This window comes from Cherax quadricarinatus, chromosome 8, assembly GCF_038502225.1.
Source record: "Cherax quadricarinatus isolate ZL_2023a chromosome 8, ASM3850222v1, whole genome shotgun sequence".
Taxonomy (NCBI): domain Eukaryota; kingdom Metazoa; phylum Arthropoda; class Malacostraca; order Decapoda; family Parastacidae; genus Cherax; species Cherax quadricarinatus.
In genome coordinates, this window is record NC_091299.1 from 14,170,623 (window position 1) to 14,189,621 (window position 18,999).

Here is an 18,999-nt window from a genome sequence, read left to right on the forward strand (position 1 = left end):
TGGACAGGATTATACCTGCTCTTATATGTACTTGTCGAATTATATTTGTTGGGGTCGACTCTTAGTTCCTGAACTCTTGAGCCCTATCATGTATTTTTTAAAGCGAGTGTGCGTACGTGTGTGTGTGTCTGTGTGTGTGTGTGTGTGTGAGTGTGTGAGTGTGTGTGTGTGTGTGTGTGTGTGTGTGTGTGTGTGTGTGTGTGTGTGTGTGTGTGTGTGTGTGTGTGTGTGTGTGTGTGTAAAATACACCACTAAGGCATGAACTTGACACCGTAAGCAGCTGCGAATGATCACTCGTGGACCAAGAGAGTCCCTCCCGTCTCAGGTAGCCTCATCCATTGTGTGAGCTATTCGCATGATCTTGCGAGGAAGTGGCCAATTTCAGCGAGAGACGGGCAAATGGGGGTCCTGGAGTTCATTGTGGGAAGCCAGCACTGATGCAGGTGGCCAATGTATAAGAGAGAAGCGATATGGCAGCTCATTGCGGGTCTGTGTTGAATTGTTTCTTGGTATACACTATTTGTAGGATGTTTTGTATATTTGATAACGCGTATCTCTCAACCTGATAATATTTTAAACTACCTGGAAGAGCTTCCTGGGATCTTATCGTATCTTGCTAAGGTGATGGTGGTGCCTGTCACCTCAGACTTGTATTGCTCTCATTCATGGTAGTCCATGTTATTTGTCTGCAGGGCGTCATGTTTCTTCCCAGTGTGACGTTACGAGCAGACAACCCAAGTCAGCTGTCTTGACTTGTCAGGGCCACATCTGTGGCTCAGTGACGTGCTTCCGGTTCATCTATGCCTTTTCCGTTAACATACATAAAGCGCCGTTCCTTGAAGGTAGTTTGTGCTTTCCTTGTTACATTTCCTTAACGCGTTTGTATATATGACAAGATCAGAGTTGCACCTTTAATTGCAACGCTTCAATGTATTTCCATACACGCCATAAATAACCTAATATTTTTTTCGTAAAAGGACTTTATTTATATTTTGAGTGTTAGGATTATAGGAAGATGGACCTTTATCTCTTCCCGTTTTAAAAACTGTCCACACGAGACTTTAAACCTCGTATGAGACCCAGCCGTTCTTCCTCTAGAGGACAATGTGACCGTTGGGAGTAAGGCGCGGCGTCCCTTTAAAATGGGCCAGCACGTGGTGGCTCCTCTCTCCTCCCTTCCCTGCACGTGCGTCTCTAGTTGCCACCCACCACCTGCTCCACCACACACTACAACACTAGTAAAATTTGGTCTCTAAACCTATTAATTCTTATTACAATATATGTGTGTGTTGGAGAACTGATTACAGTTTACCTTTTATTGTGTACATCATTGTATGAGATTCGAAAGGTGGTGAGTGTGTTAAATCTGACGACTTGTGGAACTTATGCTGCCCACTTGTTGATTCCACCATGGTAGAGGCAGCTCCCACCACCCTCTGGGGCGCGTCTGGCACTGCGACGCGGCTTGCCTTAAAGTCCTAAACAATCCCAGGCTTTGGAGTGACCTCAACCATAATGTTAGCTGATCTCTGTATAATTTATTATAAACTAAGTTTTAATGAATTTAATTAAGATCCACATAGACAAGGCCGTGATTTTTCCCGCCACAGGTCCCTCGGCTTGCTCTCAGACGCGTGGGACATGATACCAACATTAACCTTCACCACCCACACTTCCCTCCCTTCGCATACAGTAACCAGCTCATCCTCCAACAGCGTGAGTGGGTATACCATCCCTGTTTTTTCAAAGACTACAATATACCTTACGCTGCCAGGCATAAACAGCCAATTTGTCACTGCTGTTTAACTATAGGCAAACATAGGCTAATTTACCTTAAAATAACCTTAGCTTAGCTCAGGAAGAATTCAGCCAATTGAAATGCGTGCGAAATCGCCAGTCCCACTTGTATGACAGGTTGTTTTTTATACATTAATTCGATGTATATAAGTCAAGGAATATAATTATTGGCTTATATCCCTAGGTTAAAATCTACATTTACTTGTGCCACAGTGCATGCCTACCACTGTACAAATTTATAATACTGTCTGTAAAATTTGTAAATTTCCTAAATAAAGCTTATCTTATTGTACTATAAATAACCAAAAGGATAATTTACTGTAAACTGGGAATCATGAATAATTAAAACGGCAATATTTGCGTATTTAGCTTAGCTACACTTTCATGTTCAATTCTTGCGAGTTTAGCATTCGAACTTGGAGCACGAGTGAACAATAGGGTATGTAGCAAGCACTTGTGTTGGTGGTGATGCTCACTATCTTACCCGTGAATTGTGAGTGAGTGTTGGCAGGGCTGTAGTGTGTGCGGACCAACCAGGGAGGTGTGAGGGGGTAGAGTATGTGAGAAGGTCAGGGAGGGGCTGAAAGGGGCAGAGCAGGGAGAGATGAGACGGGCTGTGAAGGGTATAGGGAGGTGGGTGCGAGGGAAGGGGTGAAAGGGCGGGGAACGAATGAGGGTTGGAAAAGTGCTGGGAGGGGAATGGAGAGGGGGTGAAGAGCATGAAGGAAATGAGGGGCATGGAGGTGGTAAGAGGTACAGAGAGGGTGTGAGGCAGGGAGGCTGCTGCTGATTGGCCGGCCATTGGGATGTCCTGATGGGGTAGTGGTTGGGAGTCAGCGGGATGCAACAAGTGCCATCTGGGGAGTGTCAAGTGTGACACACACATGTGCCAGGGAGGAAGGAGTTACCCGACACCGTCTCGCTTAACTACGGGCTCCCAGTTTCTCATTCACATTGTCTTGCTCACTAGACTGAAAGAAACTGATTCCATGATCATACAACTGTAGTCCACAAATATGTTTTGGATGTGAATTGTAAAACTATTTGATGACGATAATGTAAACAGTTTGGATAACGTACAATACAACGAGGTGAAGCCAAGGGTGGGTCTCGGCTAGCGCCACCTGGTTAAGGGAAATGAAGCCTCATGGCGCGCGTCCCTTACCCTCCTTTCCAACCACTTGTTCATCAAGTTGCCTTCTTGACAACATGGAGAACGCTTGGCTAGGAAACAGTTAGGTTGGCCACTATGCCAACCTGAGTCCTCAATTTAGCAGTGGAATAACTAAGGCTGTAAAAAAAAAAGCCAGATAAGGAAACAACTTTAGCAGTTATGCTACCTGGAGGTTATTCGGGGGATCAACGCCCCCGCGGCCCGGTCCATGACCAGGCCTCCCGATGGATCAGGGCCTGATCAACTAGGCTGTTACTGCTGGCCGCACGCAGTCCAACGTACGAGCCACAGCCCGGCTGATCCGGCACTGACTTTAGGTATCTGTCCAGCTCTCTCTTGAAGGCAGCCAGGGGTTTATTGGCAATTCCCCTAATGCTTGATGGGAGGCTGTTGAACAGTTTTGGGCCCCGGACACTTATGGTGTTTTCTCTTAGTGTACCAATGGCGCCCCTACTTTTTATTGGGGGCATTTTGCATCGCCTGCCCAGTCTTTTACTTTCGTAGGGAGTGATTTCTGTGTGCAGGGGCCCAAGACTGTTCAACAGCCTCCCATCACGCATTAGGGGAATTGCCAATAAACCCCTGGCTGCCGTAAATATGACTTCAGAAAAGGTCACTAGATAGCAGTGGACTAAAAGTCCACGATGAGGCTATATGTTAAGAGGATTGCAAACGCCTATCTAAATTACGGACTGTCAGGAATTATCGAAATCACAGGTGGGTAACTTACTTTTTAAATGTAGCTACAGAAGTGGTGAATGAGAAGTGAAATTCGCCACACCATGCAAAAACTGAGAGTTGGGCTGTTTAACTGAAAGTTAAAAAATAAACTGTTCTGAACAAGTTTATTTACAATACATAAATCTTCACTACTCAGTTGCCACTGCCTAGATGCAAAAATATATAAATTGTTTATATTGAAAAATGAGAAAATTTAGAGCGAAATGCGACCATTCTTTTTTACTGACAAGTTGTAAATATGTTGGCTGAATATCTGAACTTGATGCACATCTCGGCTCGGCCTTGAAATTGACACAATTCGAGATCTACATTCTGATTTTATGAATCCCATCACTGAGAACGTCGATTCACACACCCACGTTTGGGAATCCTTGTCAAATCTACAGAGGCCTTGGACATAGATGTGTGATGACAGTCTTTTTAGATAGGAACAGTGTCCCGTGGCCTGGTAGGCAATACACTCGCCTTATACACTGAGTGTCCGTAGTTAGATCCCCGGCAAGGGTGACAGCATGAGGTGTGTTTCCTTGTACCTGTTATCCCGTACCTGGGTGTTAGTCGACTTTCTTGGGTTATTCTGGGTGGCTAACAATCAGGGGGTTACAAATCCGAACAAAATCTTAAGAATGGATACAAGAATGTTTGGAAGAAGAGTAGAATTAAAAGATTACTTTTAAGAGTAAACAAGTTGACACAGTTGCTGCTCGCTGATGGTAAAGTGTTTCTGGGAGACTCGGGGAAACAAAAACTTGGCAGAGGAATATGAGTATGTGAAAAAAAAAATGTTGGAAAGTGAATGCAGAATACAGCAAACTGGTAAGATAAGAAACCTAAGTTAAGAAATGCTGGAGATTAGACTAGAAAAATGGTGTATGGAGGTAGTGAATGAATTTAGATATTTGGAAGTGCATGTGTCTGCAAATGTGTATATGATAATATACGTGAATCAGTAAAAAAAAAAAAAAAAGGTAACTGGAGTTTTGAGAAAGTTGAAAAAAAGTTTGTCACTGGATTCAAGATTTATCAGCCGACAGTGGTATAGATGCTTTTGTATTGGCGTGAATCATGGCCTTTTATAATCAAAACCAAGCGCTAAACCCAGAAGGGTCATACAGCATCATGGTCTTTGAATGTTACCGCGAAGGAGATTGGAACTAGCTAAAACGTTATTTATGTCGCACGACTATTTTGAAGACAATAAAGAGTGAAAATTACAAAGAGGTATGAAAGGTATAATTCAAAAGAATAGAATGGGGGTTGTTAAATAGCTTGGTCATGTAAAAAAAAAAAAAAACTAATCTGACAGAAGATTGGCTTTGGGGAAAGCAGTCTCTACAAAGGCTGGAGGGTTGGTGTGAAGACCTTGAGTTAGGGGCAACAGCATCAAGCTGGATAAGAATAAGGTAAGTGGTTTTTAAGGTCTGAGCTTTAGAGGTGGGAAATATAGGTCTGACACTGCAAGTCAGTGGGGATACTAAAATTCGTTAAGTGAATTAAGGAACAAGTGACGGTGAATGTTATTGTTTGGGTCACCCCCGTTACAAATTTCCATAAAGGATTAGGTTTCAGACTCGGTCACAATAACTAATGATCCATGAATTGCCACTTTTCTGTATACATGTTTGTGGGGCCACCTGAAGATTCTTTCCCAACAAGAAAACAAGTCACGTTATGCAAAATCTTAGACCTAGGTTCAAATCCAAGGCGAGGAAACCTATGTCCAGTCTCCTTACACGTGGTGCTCCTGTTCACCTTAGAAGCAGTAAATAGGTATCTAAGAGTTAGTACGCTGTTGAGTCAAATCCTAGGGAGGGAAACGATAGATAAAGGCGAACAGGCTTTAGAGAATGAGTTGTAGCAGAGAAAAGCTTAAGGAGAGACCAATACGAAAGTAAGAGAGCTGTAGGAGAGTGAAAGTGCTTTATGCGACATCTTTTAATGAGACGGTTAGAAGAGCGCAAGCTTGAGCTTCCAATTCGAGAGCTTTAGCAGAGAGCTTGAAAGAGCTTCCAGTAATTACAATGTAAACAAACACTATTAGTATTATTTTACTAATACATTTAACTACATTATTTGTACGGCTCAAGGACATAAACATCATTATTCTAAATATCAGAAATTAAAAAATTACAGCTGCCTCGTCTAAAGTTGCACCTATACTTGTCTGCCCATAATCGACTAGGATATTACGCATTTTCCTTGCTCTTACTAGCATTTCATGGAGCATTAAACCCGTAGGGGGCCAAAAGCTCCTGGGGAAATGAGAGGTTCGATCCAATGGGAGGTCATGTCCAATTCCTTGGATCATGAACCCCTCACCAGAATTAACCTTCCTTGCGGGGAGATTAGGATTTCATTTATAATTCGGCAAAGGCGAAGTGTTACTGTGGGCGTGGCTTGTCTTCAATTGGTAGGCTTTTGATATAAAATCAATAGAGGTAAGGTGTTCACACAGATTTTCCCTACTTCCGGTAAAAAGTTCGTTAGACTGGGACGAGGTAGTCAGGACCCCATTCAGCATATGGGCCTCCATACGGGCGGAAGTAGGAACCTGACTGGGACAACATTGAAATGAGGTCACTAATCATCAGAAAAATTAATCACATTTTTCAACTACGACATACGCCTCTTCCTTCTGCCGAATACAGTAGCATCGTGAAAAATAAAGCACGTGCCTAATGTTTTTAAATTCAAACAGGAGCGCGCGAGCCGCGTGCAGAGGGACGTGCAGGCATCATTTGTTTGCTTAATGACTGACAAACTAACATCATGGTCCTGATCACGAGGGTAAGTTTATGCCATCTCTTCAACCTGTACTACTTTACTTTAGAGAAACTTAGCAAAGAAAGGGTAAATAGTGACACAGGTACTGTTTTATATATCCACAATATAACAAAAGCGGCCCTAAGCAACCCGCAGTGCAGCTGCCCATGGTGGATGGGTGAACACAGGGCTGCCAACATCCAGCCTCATATCCGTCCACCCATACAACACACTCGGGATTATCTTTAGTAAATTCTCTCGCAGTAACGCACAATTGAAATGACAACACAGTTCTCGTAAGCATAAAAATAATAATGCCTAAACCTAAAAAGAGTTAGCCAACCATGGGAAACTCTGCGTCGGTAGGGTTGGTACTGCACTCTACCATCTGGCAGGCTGAGCATCGCCTCCCGGGAAAATTCAAATAACTCGACTTAAGAGATGCTAGCACCTTCCTAGAAGTGTATTCACTCCTAAACTCACGCCTGACAAGACAAGGAAGGCTTCAGCATCAACGTGAAGTAAATAAAGAAAGGAGTGAAAGCACTTGGGTGGGCTGGAGCTTGGAGGATGGGTCGTAGCGGGCCAGTCTCCCAACAAAGGCTGGAGACTAGCCTCAGGCGATCCTCAAGGAATGCTGCTCGCTCCTTCACTCTTGTAGGATTTAGTGATCATTTTTGTAGGATGTCGACTTATACCTCTGCACTCATGTGTCAGACATCACAGCCATATATAATACACACCCTGTAGCATATAAGTACTTTCACTCATAAAAAGCCAGTGACCATGAAGAACTGTGTTTTGCAAGCGTAACATTAAGATGCAGTATCAAGTTTTAATTATCCCAACCATACTTTTTGTTAATAAACTACGGCTGACAGCAGCATCTCGATGAAGATTAAACACCAAAACACTACAACTGATAGTGTTACACGAGAGATTACATTCCTCTGATATCACCTGGCCAGTCATATGCACACATATAACATTCACAATTTTCATTTTATCCTTATATTATGCCAGTCTTTCAAAATGGAAAGTCCATGTAACTGCTGAACTAATGAGATATGTAAGCAATTACACACACTCGTCTAACTAGTCATGAGAAGAACAAACGCGCACCCGAAGGCATTATTACTCTTAATGCCACACTATATTATTACACAGCTAAATGCATAAAAATAGGACAGTGAACATAGCACGAGTAAACTTTTAGTTTTAATTAAACTCACCATGAGCAGATGAGGTTAGGAGGCCCAGTACCCACATGAGTAACCCCGCACGCACGTGCATTTTGCGAGGGAGTGACATCTCGTTAGGCACCATACATTTGGACAGTGACCTGTGGCCCATACAACACCACAACACTATACACAACCCCGAGTTTAGTTTTTCAAAGTCATGCCTCCGTACACAACCAACCTCACTGTCAGGAGTTACAACTCACACTGAGTGACCACACGTCCAGGCTGACGCTCCGCCCATCTCCGTATTCCTCCGCTGGGTAGCATTGAAGTCTATAACAACGTTTTTCTCACGTATCAAGTTTAAATTATGTTGTATTTTCTCCGTGTGCAATAATCATCCATATATCTATATACGGATGCATGCTAATAATGTTAATTTAAGAGATATATGGGTACCTTGGCACGTCGTGTGGGGAACTACATAGTGTCAGGGGTTAATAAGCCCCGCCCTCTCAGGAAAGTCAGCTAATCACAATCTTCGCCCGGAAAAAAAGGAAGCAAAAAAAAAAAAATAAAAGCTTGATTACACGATAATGGTAACATGTGCGCACGTTTGTTGATAGGGTATGTTCCCATAAAAATGGAGGGGGTTAAGTTTTAATAATAATAACTGCTGGTATACGCCAGTGTTATGGGTATGTGTTATGGGTATTTGGAAGACGGCATCGTGATGTATAAGCAGGTAAACAGAAACTCTTAAGAGAAAGTATTTTTTTTTTAATTTTTAGCACTAAAACAAATATTTTAATTAGGGATTTAATAGTGATACTGGTATCCATCACACCAAAATCATCCTTTTAATATTTAAAGTTCTTTTCTCTTCTTAACATGACGATTGTTATTAATTTCATAGGAAAACGCTAAACTCGCATGGTCATATATCACCTGAAAATGGATATCAGAACTACTAATACTTGGTTACCTATGGACAGTTTCTCGGTAAAGTTGTAGCTAAAAAAAATATTAGGACAGAGAAATAGCAAATATCGAATTTAAGCTACTTCAAGCCTTTAATAAATGAAATTGAAAAAAAAAACATTTCTCTTCCAATGCCAAATCTGGGGCAAAAACCACATCAGTATTGGACCCCTGTGTAAACGAGATGAGACTTACACAGATGACAGCAAAGAAATGAGTAAGATACTGAAATCCCATTATGACTCAGCTTTAAGTAAGCCGTTAATCAGACTAAGGGTCGACAGTCTAAATTATTTTTTTATGGCCGAGACCTAAAATTTGGTTAAGTCCAGTTTTTTTTATATATAATCCTAACTCCATAGGACGTTGGAAAAACAATAAATGACATGCCCATGCACTCTGCCCCAGGTCAGACTGTCCCAGGTCAGACTGCCCCAGGTCAGACTGCCCCAGGTCAGACTGTCCCAGGTCAGACTGCCCCAGGTCAGACTGTCCCAGGTCAGACTGCCCCAGGTCAGACTGTCCCAGGTCAGACTGCCCCAGGTCAGACTGCCCCAGGTCAGACTGCCCCAGGTCAGACTGTCCCAGGTCAGACTGCCCCAGGTCAGACTGTCCCAGGTCAGACTGCCCCAGGTCAGACTGCCCCAGGTCAGACTGCCCCAGGTCAGACTGCCCCAGGTCAGACTGCCCCAGGTCAGACTGTCCCAGGTCAGACTGCCCCAGGTCAGACTGTCCCAGGTCAGACTGCCCCAGGTCAGCCTGCCCCAGGTCAGACTGCCCCAGGTCAGCCTGCCCCAGGTCAGACTGCCCCAGGTCAGACTGTCCCAGGTCAGACTGCCCCAGGTCAGACTCGTGGAACTCTGTGTTCATCAACAAGAGCAAGAAACCCCTTTCAATGCCATAAATATTCTATGAAGAGGGAGCATAGACGCAAAGGTCTTCTCACCTACCTGGAGGGTATTTCGGGGATCAACGCCCCCACAACCCGATCCATGACCAGGCCTCCTGGTGCATCAGGGCCTGATCATCGAGGCTGTTACTGCTGGCCGCACGTAATCCAACGAACGAATCACAGCCCGGCTGATCCGGCACCGACTTAGGTATCTGTCCAGCAATTTCTTGAAGACAACCAGGGGTCTATTGGTAATTCCCCTTATGGCTGGTGGGAGGCTGTTGAACAGTCTTGGGCCCCGGACACTTATTGTGTTTTCTCTTAGTGGTTCAGCCTCGGGGAAGAGTGGCTTGATCAGTGGTTCAGCCACGGGGAAGAGTGGCTTGATCAGTGGTTCAGCCTCGGGGAAGAGTGGCTTGATCAGTGGTTCAGCCTCGGGGAAGAGTGGCTTGATCAGTGGTTCAGCCACAGGAAAGGCTGACTTGATCAGTGGTTTAGCCTCAGGGAAGAGTGGCTTGATCAGTGGTTCAGCCTCGGGGAAGAGTGGCTTGATCAGTGGTTCAGCCTCGGGGAAGAGTGGCTTGATCAGTGGTTCAGCCTCGGGGAAGAGTGGCTTGATCAGTGGTTCAGCCTCGGGGAAGAGTGGCTTGATCAGTGGTTCAGCCTCGGGGAAGAGTGGCTTGATCAGTGGTTCAGCCTCGGGGAAGAGTGGCTTGATCAGTGGTTCAGCCACGGGGAAGAGTGGCTTGATCAGTGGTTCAGCCACGGGGAAGAGTGGCTTGATCAGTGGTTCAGCCACGGGGAAGAGTGGCTTGATCAGTGGTTCAGCCTCGGGGAAGAGTGGCTTGATCAGTGGTTCAGCCTCGGGGAAGAGTGGCTTGATCAGTGGTTCAGCCACGGGGAAGAGTGGCTTGATCAGTGGTTCAGCCTCGGGGAAGAGTGGCTTGATCAGTGGTTTAGCCTCAGGGAAGACTGGCTTGATCAGTGGTTCAGCCTCGGGGAAGAGTGGCTTGATCAGTGGTTCAGCCACGGGGAAGAGTGGCTTGATCAGTGGTTTAACCTCGGGGAAGAGTGGCTTGATCAGTGGTTCAGCCACGGGGAAGAGTAGCTTGATCAGTGGTTCAGCCTCAGGGAAGAGTGGCTTGATCAGTGGTTTAGCCTCGGGTAAGACTGGCTTGATCAGTGGTTCAGCCTCAGGGAAGAGTGGCTTGATCAGTGGTTTAGCCTCGGGGAAGAGTGGCTTGATCAGTGGTTCAGCCACGGGGAAGAGTGGCTTGATCAGTGGTTTAGCCTCGGGGAAGAGTGGCTTGATCAGTGGTTCAGCCACGGGGAAGACTGGCTTGATCAGTGGTTCAGCCACGGGGAAGACTGGCTTGATCAGTGGTTTAGCCTCGGGTAAGACTGGCTCGATCAGTGGTTCAGCCACGGGGAAGAGTGGCTTGATCAGTGGTTCAGCCACGGGGAAGAGTGGCTTGATCAGTGGTTTAGCCTCGGGGAAGAGTGGCTTGATCAGTGGTTCAGCCTCGGGGAAGAGTGGCTTGATCAGTGGTTCAGCCACGGGGAAGACTGGCTTGATCAGTGGTTTAGCCTCGGGGAAGACTGGCTCGATCAGTGGTTCAGCCTCGGGGAAGAGTGGCTTGATCAGTGGTTCAGCCACGGGGAAGAGTGGCTTGATCAGTGGCTCAGCCTCGGGAAAGACTGGCTCGATCAGTGGTTCAGCCTCGGGGAAGACTGGCTTGATCAGTGGTTCAGCCTCGGGGAAGACTGGCTTGATCAGTGGTTCAGCCACGGGGAAGACTGGCTTGATCAGTGGTTCAGCCACGGGGAAGACTGGCTTGATCAGTGGTTCAACCACGGAGAAGAGTGGCTTGATCAGTGGTTCAGCCTCGGGGAGGAGTGGCTTGATCAGTGGTTCGGCCTCGGGAAAGAGTGGTTTGATCAGTCGTTCAACCACGGGGAGGAGTGGCTTGATCAATGGTTCAACCACGGGGAGGAAAGGCTTGATCAGTGGTTCAACCACGGGGAAGAGTGGCTTGATCAGTGGTTCAGCCTCGGAGAAGGCTGGCTTGATCAGTGGTTCACCCTCGGGGAAGACTGGCTTGATCAGTGGTTCACCCTCGGGGAAGACTGGCTTGATCAGTGGTTCAGCCACGGGGAAGAGTGGCTTGTTCAGTGGTTCAGCCACGGGGAAGAGTGGCTTGATCAGTGGTTCAGCCTCGGGGAAGACTGGCTTGATCAGTGGTTCAGCCTCGGGGAAGACTGGCTTGATCAGTGGTTCAGCCACGGGGAAGACTGGCTTGATCAGTGGTTCAGCCTCGGGGAAGAGTGGCTTGATCAGTGGTTCAGCCTCGGGGAAGACTGGCTTGATCAGTGGTTCAGCCTCGGGGAAGACTGGCTTGATCAGTGGTTCAGCCACGGGGAAGACTGGCTTGATCAGTGGTTCAGCCACGGGGAAGACTGGCTTGATCAGTGGTTCAGCCACGGGGAAGAGTGGCTTGTTCAGTGGTTCAGCCACGGGGAAGAGTGGCTTGATCAGTGGTTCACCCTCGGGGAAGACTGGCTTGATCAGTGGTTCAGCCTCGGGGAAGACTGGCTTGATCAGTGGTTCAGCCACGGGGAAGACTGGCTTGATCAGTGGTTCAGCCTCGGGGAAGAGTGGCTTGATCAGTGGTTCAGCCTCGGGGAAGACTGGCTTGATCAGTGGTTCAGCCTCGGGGAAGACTGGCTTGATCAGTGGTTCAGCCACGGGGAAGACTGGCTTGATCAGTGGTTCAGCCTCGGGGAAGAGTGGCTTGATCAGTGGTTCAGCCTCGGGGAAGACTGGCTTGATCAGTGGTTCAGCCTCGGGGAAGACTGGCTTGATTAGTGGTTCAGCCTCGGGGAAGACTGGCTTGATCAGTGGTTCAGCCTCGGTGAAGACAGGCTTGATCAGCGGTTCAGCCTCGGGGAAGACTGGCTTGATCAGTGGTTCAGCCTCGGGGAAGACTGGCTTGATCAGTGGTTCAGCCTCGGTGAAGACTGGCTTGATCAGTGGTTCAGCCTCGGGGAAGACTGGCTTGATCAGTGGTTCAGCCTCGGCGAAGACTGGCTTGATCAGTGGTTCAGCCTCGGGGAAGACTGGCTTGATCAGTGGTTCAGCCTCGGGGAAGACTTGCTTGATCAGTGGTTCAGCCTCGGGGAAGACTGGCTTGATCAGTGGTTCAGCCTCGGGGAAGACTGGCTTGATCAGTGGTTCAGCCACGGGGAAGACTGGCTTGATCAGTGGTTCAGCCTCGGGGAAGAGTGGCTTGATCAGTGGTTCAGCCTCGGGGAAGACTGGCTTGATCAGTGGTTCAGCCTCGGGGAAGACTGGCTTGATCAGTGGTTCAGCCACGGGGAAGACTGGCTTGATCAGTGGTTCAGCCTCGGGGAAGACTGGCTTGATCAGTGGTTCAGCCTCGGTGAAGACTGGCTTGATCAGTGGTTCAGCCTCGGGGAAGACTGGCTTGATCAGTGGTTCAGCATCGGCGAAGACTGGCTTGATCAGTGGTTCAGCCTCGGGGAAGACTGGCTTGATCAGTGGTTCAGCCTCGGGGAAGACTGGCTTGATCAGTGGTTCAGCCTCGGGGAAGACTGGCTTGATCAGTGGTTCAGCCTCGGGGAAGACTGGCTTGATCAGTGGTTCAGCCACGGGGAAGACTGGCTTGATCAGTGGTTCAGCCTCGGGGAAGAGTGGCTTGATCAGTGGTTCAGCCACGGGGAAGAGTGGCTTGATCAGTGGTTCAGCCACGGGGAAGAGTGGCTTGATCAGTGGTTCAGCCTCGGGGAAGAGTGGCTTGATCAGTGGTTCAGCCTCGGGGAAGAGTGGCTTGATCAGTGGTTCAGCCACGGGGAAGAGTGGCTTGATCAGTGGTTCAGCCTCGGGGAAGAGTGGCTTGATCAGTGGTTTAGCCTCAGGGAAGACTGGCTTGATCAGTGGTTCAGCCTCGGGGAAGAGTGGCTTGATCAGTGGTTTAGCCTCAGGGAAGAGTGGCTTGATCAGTGGTTCAGCCTCGGGGAAGAGTGGCTTGATCAGTGGTTTAGCCTCGGGGAAGAGTGGCTTGATCAGTGGTTCAGCCTCGGGGAAGAGTGGCTTGATCAGTGGTTTAGCCTCAGGGAAGAGTGGCTTGATCAGTGGTTCAGCCTCGGGGAAGAGTGGCTTGATCAGTGGTTCAGCCACGGGGAAGAGTGGCTTGATCAGTGGTTCAGCCTCGGGGAAGAGTGGCTTGATCAGTGGTTCAGCCTCGGGGAAGAGTGGCTTGATCAGTGGTTCAGCCTCGGGGAAGAGTAGCTTGATCAGAGTCAGGGAAGAGTAGCTTGATCAGTGGTTCAGCCTCGGGAAAGAGTGGCTTGATCAGTGGTTTAGCCTCAGGGAAGAGTAGCTTGATCAGTCGTTCACTGGACTCTTGATCAGTGGTTCAGCCTCGGGGAAGAGTGGCTTGATCAGTGGTTCAGCCTCGGGGAAGAGTAGCTTGATCAGTGGTTCAGCCTCAGGGAAGAGTAGCTTGATCAGTGGTTCAGCCTCAGGGAAGAGTAGCTTGATCAGTGGTTCAGCCTCAGGGAAGAGTAGCTTGATCAGTCGTTCAGCCTCAGGGAAGACTGGCTTGATCAGTGGTTCAGCCTCGGGTAAGACTGGCTCGATCAGTGGTTCAGCCACGGGGAAGAGTGGCTTGATCAGTGGTTTAGCCTCAGGGAAGAGTGGCTTGATCAGTGGTTCAGCCTCGGGGAAGAGTGGCTTGATCAGTGGTTCAGCCTCGGGGAAGAGTAGCTTGATCAGTGGTTCAGCCTCAGGGAAGAGTGGCTTGATCAGTGGTTCAGCCTCGGGTAAGACTGGCTCGATCAGTGGTTCAGCCACGGGGAAGAGTAGCTTGATCAGTGGTTCAGCCTCAGGGAAGAGTGGCTTGATCAGTGGTTTAGCCTCGGGTAAGACTGGCTCGATCAGTGGTTCAGCCACGGGGAAGAGTGGCTTGATCAGTGGTTTAGCCTCGGGGAAGAGTAGCTTGATCAGTGGTTCAGCCTCAGGGAAGAGTGGCTTGATCAGTGGTTTAGCCTCGGGTAAGACTGGCTTGATCAGTGGTTCAGCCTCAGGGAAGAGTGGCTTGATCAGTGGTTTAGCCTCGGGGAAGAGTGGCTTGATCAGTGGTTCAGCCACGGGGAAGAGTGGCTTGATCAGTGGTTTAGCCTCGGGGAAGAGTGGCTTGATCAGTGGTTCAGCCACGGGGAAGACTGGCTTGATCAGTGGTTCAGCCACGGGGAAGACTGGCTTGATCAGTGGTTTAGCCTCGGGTAAGACTGGCTCGATCAGTGGTTCAGCCACGGGGAAGAGTGGCTTGATCAGTGGTTCAGCCACGGGGAAGAGTGGCTTGATCAGTGGTTTAGCCTCGGGGAAGAGCTTGATCAGTGGTTCAGCCTCGGGGAAGAGTGGCTTGATCAGCCACGGGGAAGACTGGCTTGATCAGTAGCCTCGGGGAAGACTGGCTCGATCAGTGGTTCAGCCTCGGGGAAGCTTGATCAGTGGTTCAGCCACGCGGAAGAGTGGCTTGATCAGTGGCTCAGAAAGACTGGCTCGATCAGTGTTCATCACTGGCTTGATCAGTGCTTCAGCCTCGGGGAAGACTCTTGATCAGTGGTTCAAGAAGACTGGCTTGATCAGTGGTTCAGCCACGGGGAAGACTGGCTTGATCAGTGGTTCAACCACGGAGAAGAGTGGCTTGATCAGTGGTTCAGCCTCGGGGAGGAGTGGCTTGATCATCGGGAAAGAGTGGTGATCAGTTCAACCACGGGGAGGAGTGGCTTGATCAATGGTTCAACCACGGGGAGGAAAGGCTTGATCAGTGGTTCAACCACGGGGAAGAGTGGCTTGATTAGTGGTTCAGCCTCGGAGAAGGCTGGCTTGATCAGTGGTTCACCCTCGGGGAAGACTGGCTTGATCAGTGGTTCACCCTCGGGGAAGACTGGCTTGATCAGTGGTTCAGCCACGGGGAAGACTGGCTTGATCAGTGGTTCAGCCACGGGGAAGAGTGGCTTGATCAGTGGTTTAGCCTCGGGGAAGAGTGGCTTGATCAGTGGTTCAGCCTCGGGGAAGAGTGGCTTGATCAGTGGTTCAGCCACGGGGAAGACTGGCTTGATCAGTGGTTTAGCCTCGGGGAAGACTGGCTCGATCAGTGGTTCAGCCTCGGGGAAGAGTGGCTTGATCAGTGGTTCAGCCACGCGGAAGAGTGGCTTGATCAGTGGCTCAGCCTCGGGAAAGACTGGCTCGATCAGTGGTTCAGCCTCGGGGAAGACTGGCTTGATCAGTGCTTCAGCCTCGGGGAAGACTGGCTTGATCAGTGGTTCAGCCACGGGGAAGACTGGCTTGATCAGTGGTTCAGCCACGGGGAAGACTGGCTTGATCAGTGGTTCAACCACGGAGAAGAGTGGCTTGATCAGTGGTTCAGCCTCGGGGAGGAGTGGCTTGATCAGTGGTTCGGCCTCGGGAAAGAGTGGTTTGATCAGTCGTTCAACCACGGGGAGGAGTGGCTTGATCAATGGTTCAACCACGGGGAGGAAAGGCTTGATCAGTGGTTCAACCACGGGGAAGAGTGGCTTGATCAGTGGTTCAGCCTCGGAGAAGGCTGGCTTGATCAGTGGTTCACCCTCGGGGAAGACTGGCTTGATCAGTGGTTCACCCTCGGGGAAGACTGGCTTGATCAGTGGTTCAGCCACGGGGAAGAGTGGCTTGTTCAGTGGTTCAGCCACGGGGAAGAGTGGCTTGATCAGTGGTTCAGCCTCGGGGAAGACTGGCTTGATCAGTGGTTCAGCCTCGGGGAAGACTGGCTTGATCAGTGGTTCAGCCACGGGGAAGACTGGCTTGATCAGTGGTTCAGCCTCGGGGAAGAGTGGCTTGATCAGTGGTTCAGCCTCGGGGAAGACTGGCTTGATCAGTGGTTCAGCCTCGGGGAAGACTGGCTTGATCAGTGGTTCAGCCACGGGGAAGACTGGCTTGATCAGTGGTTCAGCCACGGGGAAGACTGGCTTGATCAGTGGTTCAGCCACGGGGAAGAGTGGCTTGTTCAGTGGTTCAGCCACGGGGAAGAGTGGCTTGATCAGTGGTTCACCCTCGGGGAAGACTGGCTTGATCAGTGGTTCAGCCTCGGGGAAGACTGGCTTGATCAGTGGTTCAGCCACGGGGAAGACTGGCTTGATCAGTGGTTCAGCCTCGGGGAAGAGTGGCTTGATCAGTGGTTCAGCCTCGGGGAAGACTGGCTTGATCAGTGGTTCAGCCTCGGGGAAGACTGGCTTGATCAGTGGTTCAGCCACGGGGAAGACTGGCTTGATCAGTGGTTCAGCCTCGGGGAAGAGTGGCTTGATCAGTGGTTCAGCCTCGGGGAAGACTGGCTTGATCAGTGGTTCAGCCTCGGGGAAGACTGGCTTGATTAGTGGTTCAGCCTCGGGGAAGACTGGCTTGATCAGTGGTTCAGCCTCGGTGAAGACTGGCTTGATCAGTGGTTCAGCCTCGGGGAAGACTGGCTTGATCAGTGGTTCAGCCTCGGGGAAGACTGGCTTGATCAGTGGTTCAGCCTCGGTGAAGACTGGCTTGATCAGTGGTTCAGCCTCGGGGAAGACTGGCTTGATCAGTGGTTCAGCCTCGGGGAAGACTGGCTTGATCAGTGGTTCAGCCTCGGGGAAGACTGGCTTGATCAGTGGTTCAGCCTCGGGGAAGACTGGCTTGATCAGTGGTTCAGCCTCGGGGAAGACTGGCTTGATCAGTGGTTCAGCCTCGGGGAAGACTGGCTTGATCAGTGGTTCAGCCACGGGGAAGACTGGCTTGATCAGTGGTTCAGCCTCGGGGAAGAGTGGCTTGATCAGTGGTTCAGCCTCGGGGAAGAGTGGCTTGATCAGTGGTTCAGCCTCGGGGAAGAGTGGCTTGATCAGTGGTTCAGCCACGGGGAAGACTGGCTTGATCAGTGGTTCAGCCTCGGGGAAGACTGGCTTGATCAGTGGTTCAGCCTCGGTGAAGACTGGCTTGATCAGTGGTTCAGCCTCGGGGAAGACTGGCTTGATCAGTGGTTCAGCCTCGGCGAAGACTGGCTTGATCAGTGGTTCAGCCTCAGGGAAGACTGGCTTGATCAGTGGTTCAGCCTCGGGGAAGACTGGCTTGATCAGTGGTTCAGCCACGGGGAAGACTGGCTTGATCAGTGGTTCAGCCTCTGGGAAGAGTGGCTTGATCAGTGGTTCAGCCTCGGGGAAGACTGGCTTGATCAGTGGTTCAGCCTCGGGGAAGACTGGCTTGATCAGTGGTTCAGCCACGGGGAAGACTGGCTTGATCAGTGGTTCAGCCTCGGGGAAGACTGGCTTGATCAGTGGTTCAGCCTCGGTGAAGACTGGCTTGATCAGTGGTTCAGCCTCGGGGAAGACTGGCTTGATCAGTGGTTCGGCCTCGGGGAAGACTGGCTTGATCAGTGGTTCAGCCTCGGGGAAGACTGGCTTGATCAGTGGTTCAGCCTCGGGGAAGACTGGCTTGATCAGTGGTTCAGCCTCGGGGAAGAGTGGCTTGATCAGTGGTTCAGCCTCGGGGAAGACTGGCTTGATCAGTGGTTCAGCCTCGGGGAAGACTGGCTTGATCAGTGGTTCAGCCTCGGGGAAGAGTGGCTTGATCAGTGGTTCAGCCTCGGGGAAGACTGGCTTGATCAGTGGTTCAGCCTCGGGGAAGACTGGCTTGATCAGTGGTTCAGCCTCGGGGAAGACTGGCTTGATCAGTGGTTCAGCCTCGGGGAAGACTGGCTTGATCAGTGGTTCAGCCACAGGAAAGAGAGAAGTGAGGGGGGACTAAGTATTTACCTTAGAAGTAAATACTTTTATTTTTGTCAATTAATAGCTAATTTTCACTGTATTATTTTAACCAACAACCACAAAAGCAAGTTAATTTAAAAAATTACATGTATATATACCGAGAATTATATTTTCAAGACGATTCCTTTGATTTTTTTTTTCAGTCTCATTTTATTTTTAAGGCCCCCTCTGAGATTGAAATCATGTCTTAAACCCCCCCATCCCGAAAGGAATCTTGACTGCATTACTGACATTGATGCTGGTGGAGGGCTCTTGATCCAAAGTAGTGAAATTACTTTCTTCTTCCTTAATTACATCTGATTTTCTCGTTCCCCTATAACGTTGGTGCTTTCTCATTAATATACGTATAGGTAATATTTGGCGCTTTTAGCTTGATTTTTCTGGTGAGGATTTGATCATTGCCCTCCTGGGGCTGAATCACCCATGAGGGTTTAGCGTTTCACAAAAACTGCCGCAGCTAGCACATTTATACGCAATTAGATGCTACCAGCTACACTTGATCTGTAAAAACAATCGAAACTTGCGTCCTTAATTATATAAACTGCGCAGGAGCAACAAAAGTTTTCTATTTTGTTAATAAATGCTAATATTAAACTTAATGTGAAGTAAAAAATCAT

General features: G+C 49.1%; 1 protein-coding gene across 1 annotated transcript in view; it reads right to left on the bottom strand.

Annotated features, from left to right (window-relative positions):
- N (neurogenic locus Notch protein) overlaps positions 1–7,934 on the bottom strand; it is a 361,384-nt gene extending 353,450 nt beyond the window's left edge. The window contains exon 1 of the mRNA XM_070082900.1: positions 7,708–7,934. Coding sequence (XP_069939001.1) covers positions 7,708–7,828 — 121 coding nt within the window. The 5' untranslated portion in view covers positions 7,829–7,934. The remainder of the gene's footprint in view (positions 1–7,707) is intronic.
- Between the last annotated feature and the right edge of the window lie 11,065 nt (positions 7,935–18,999).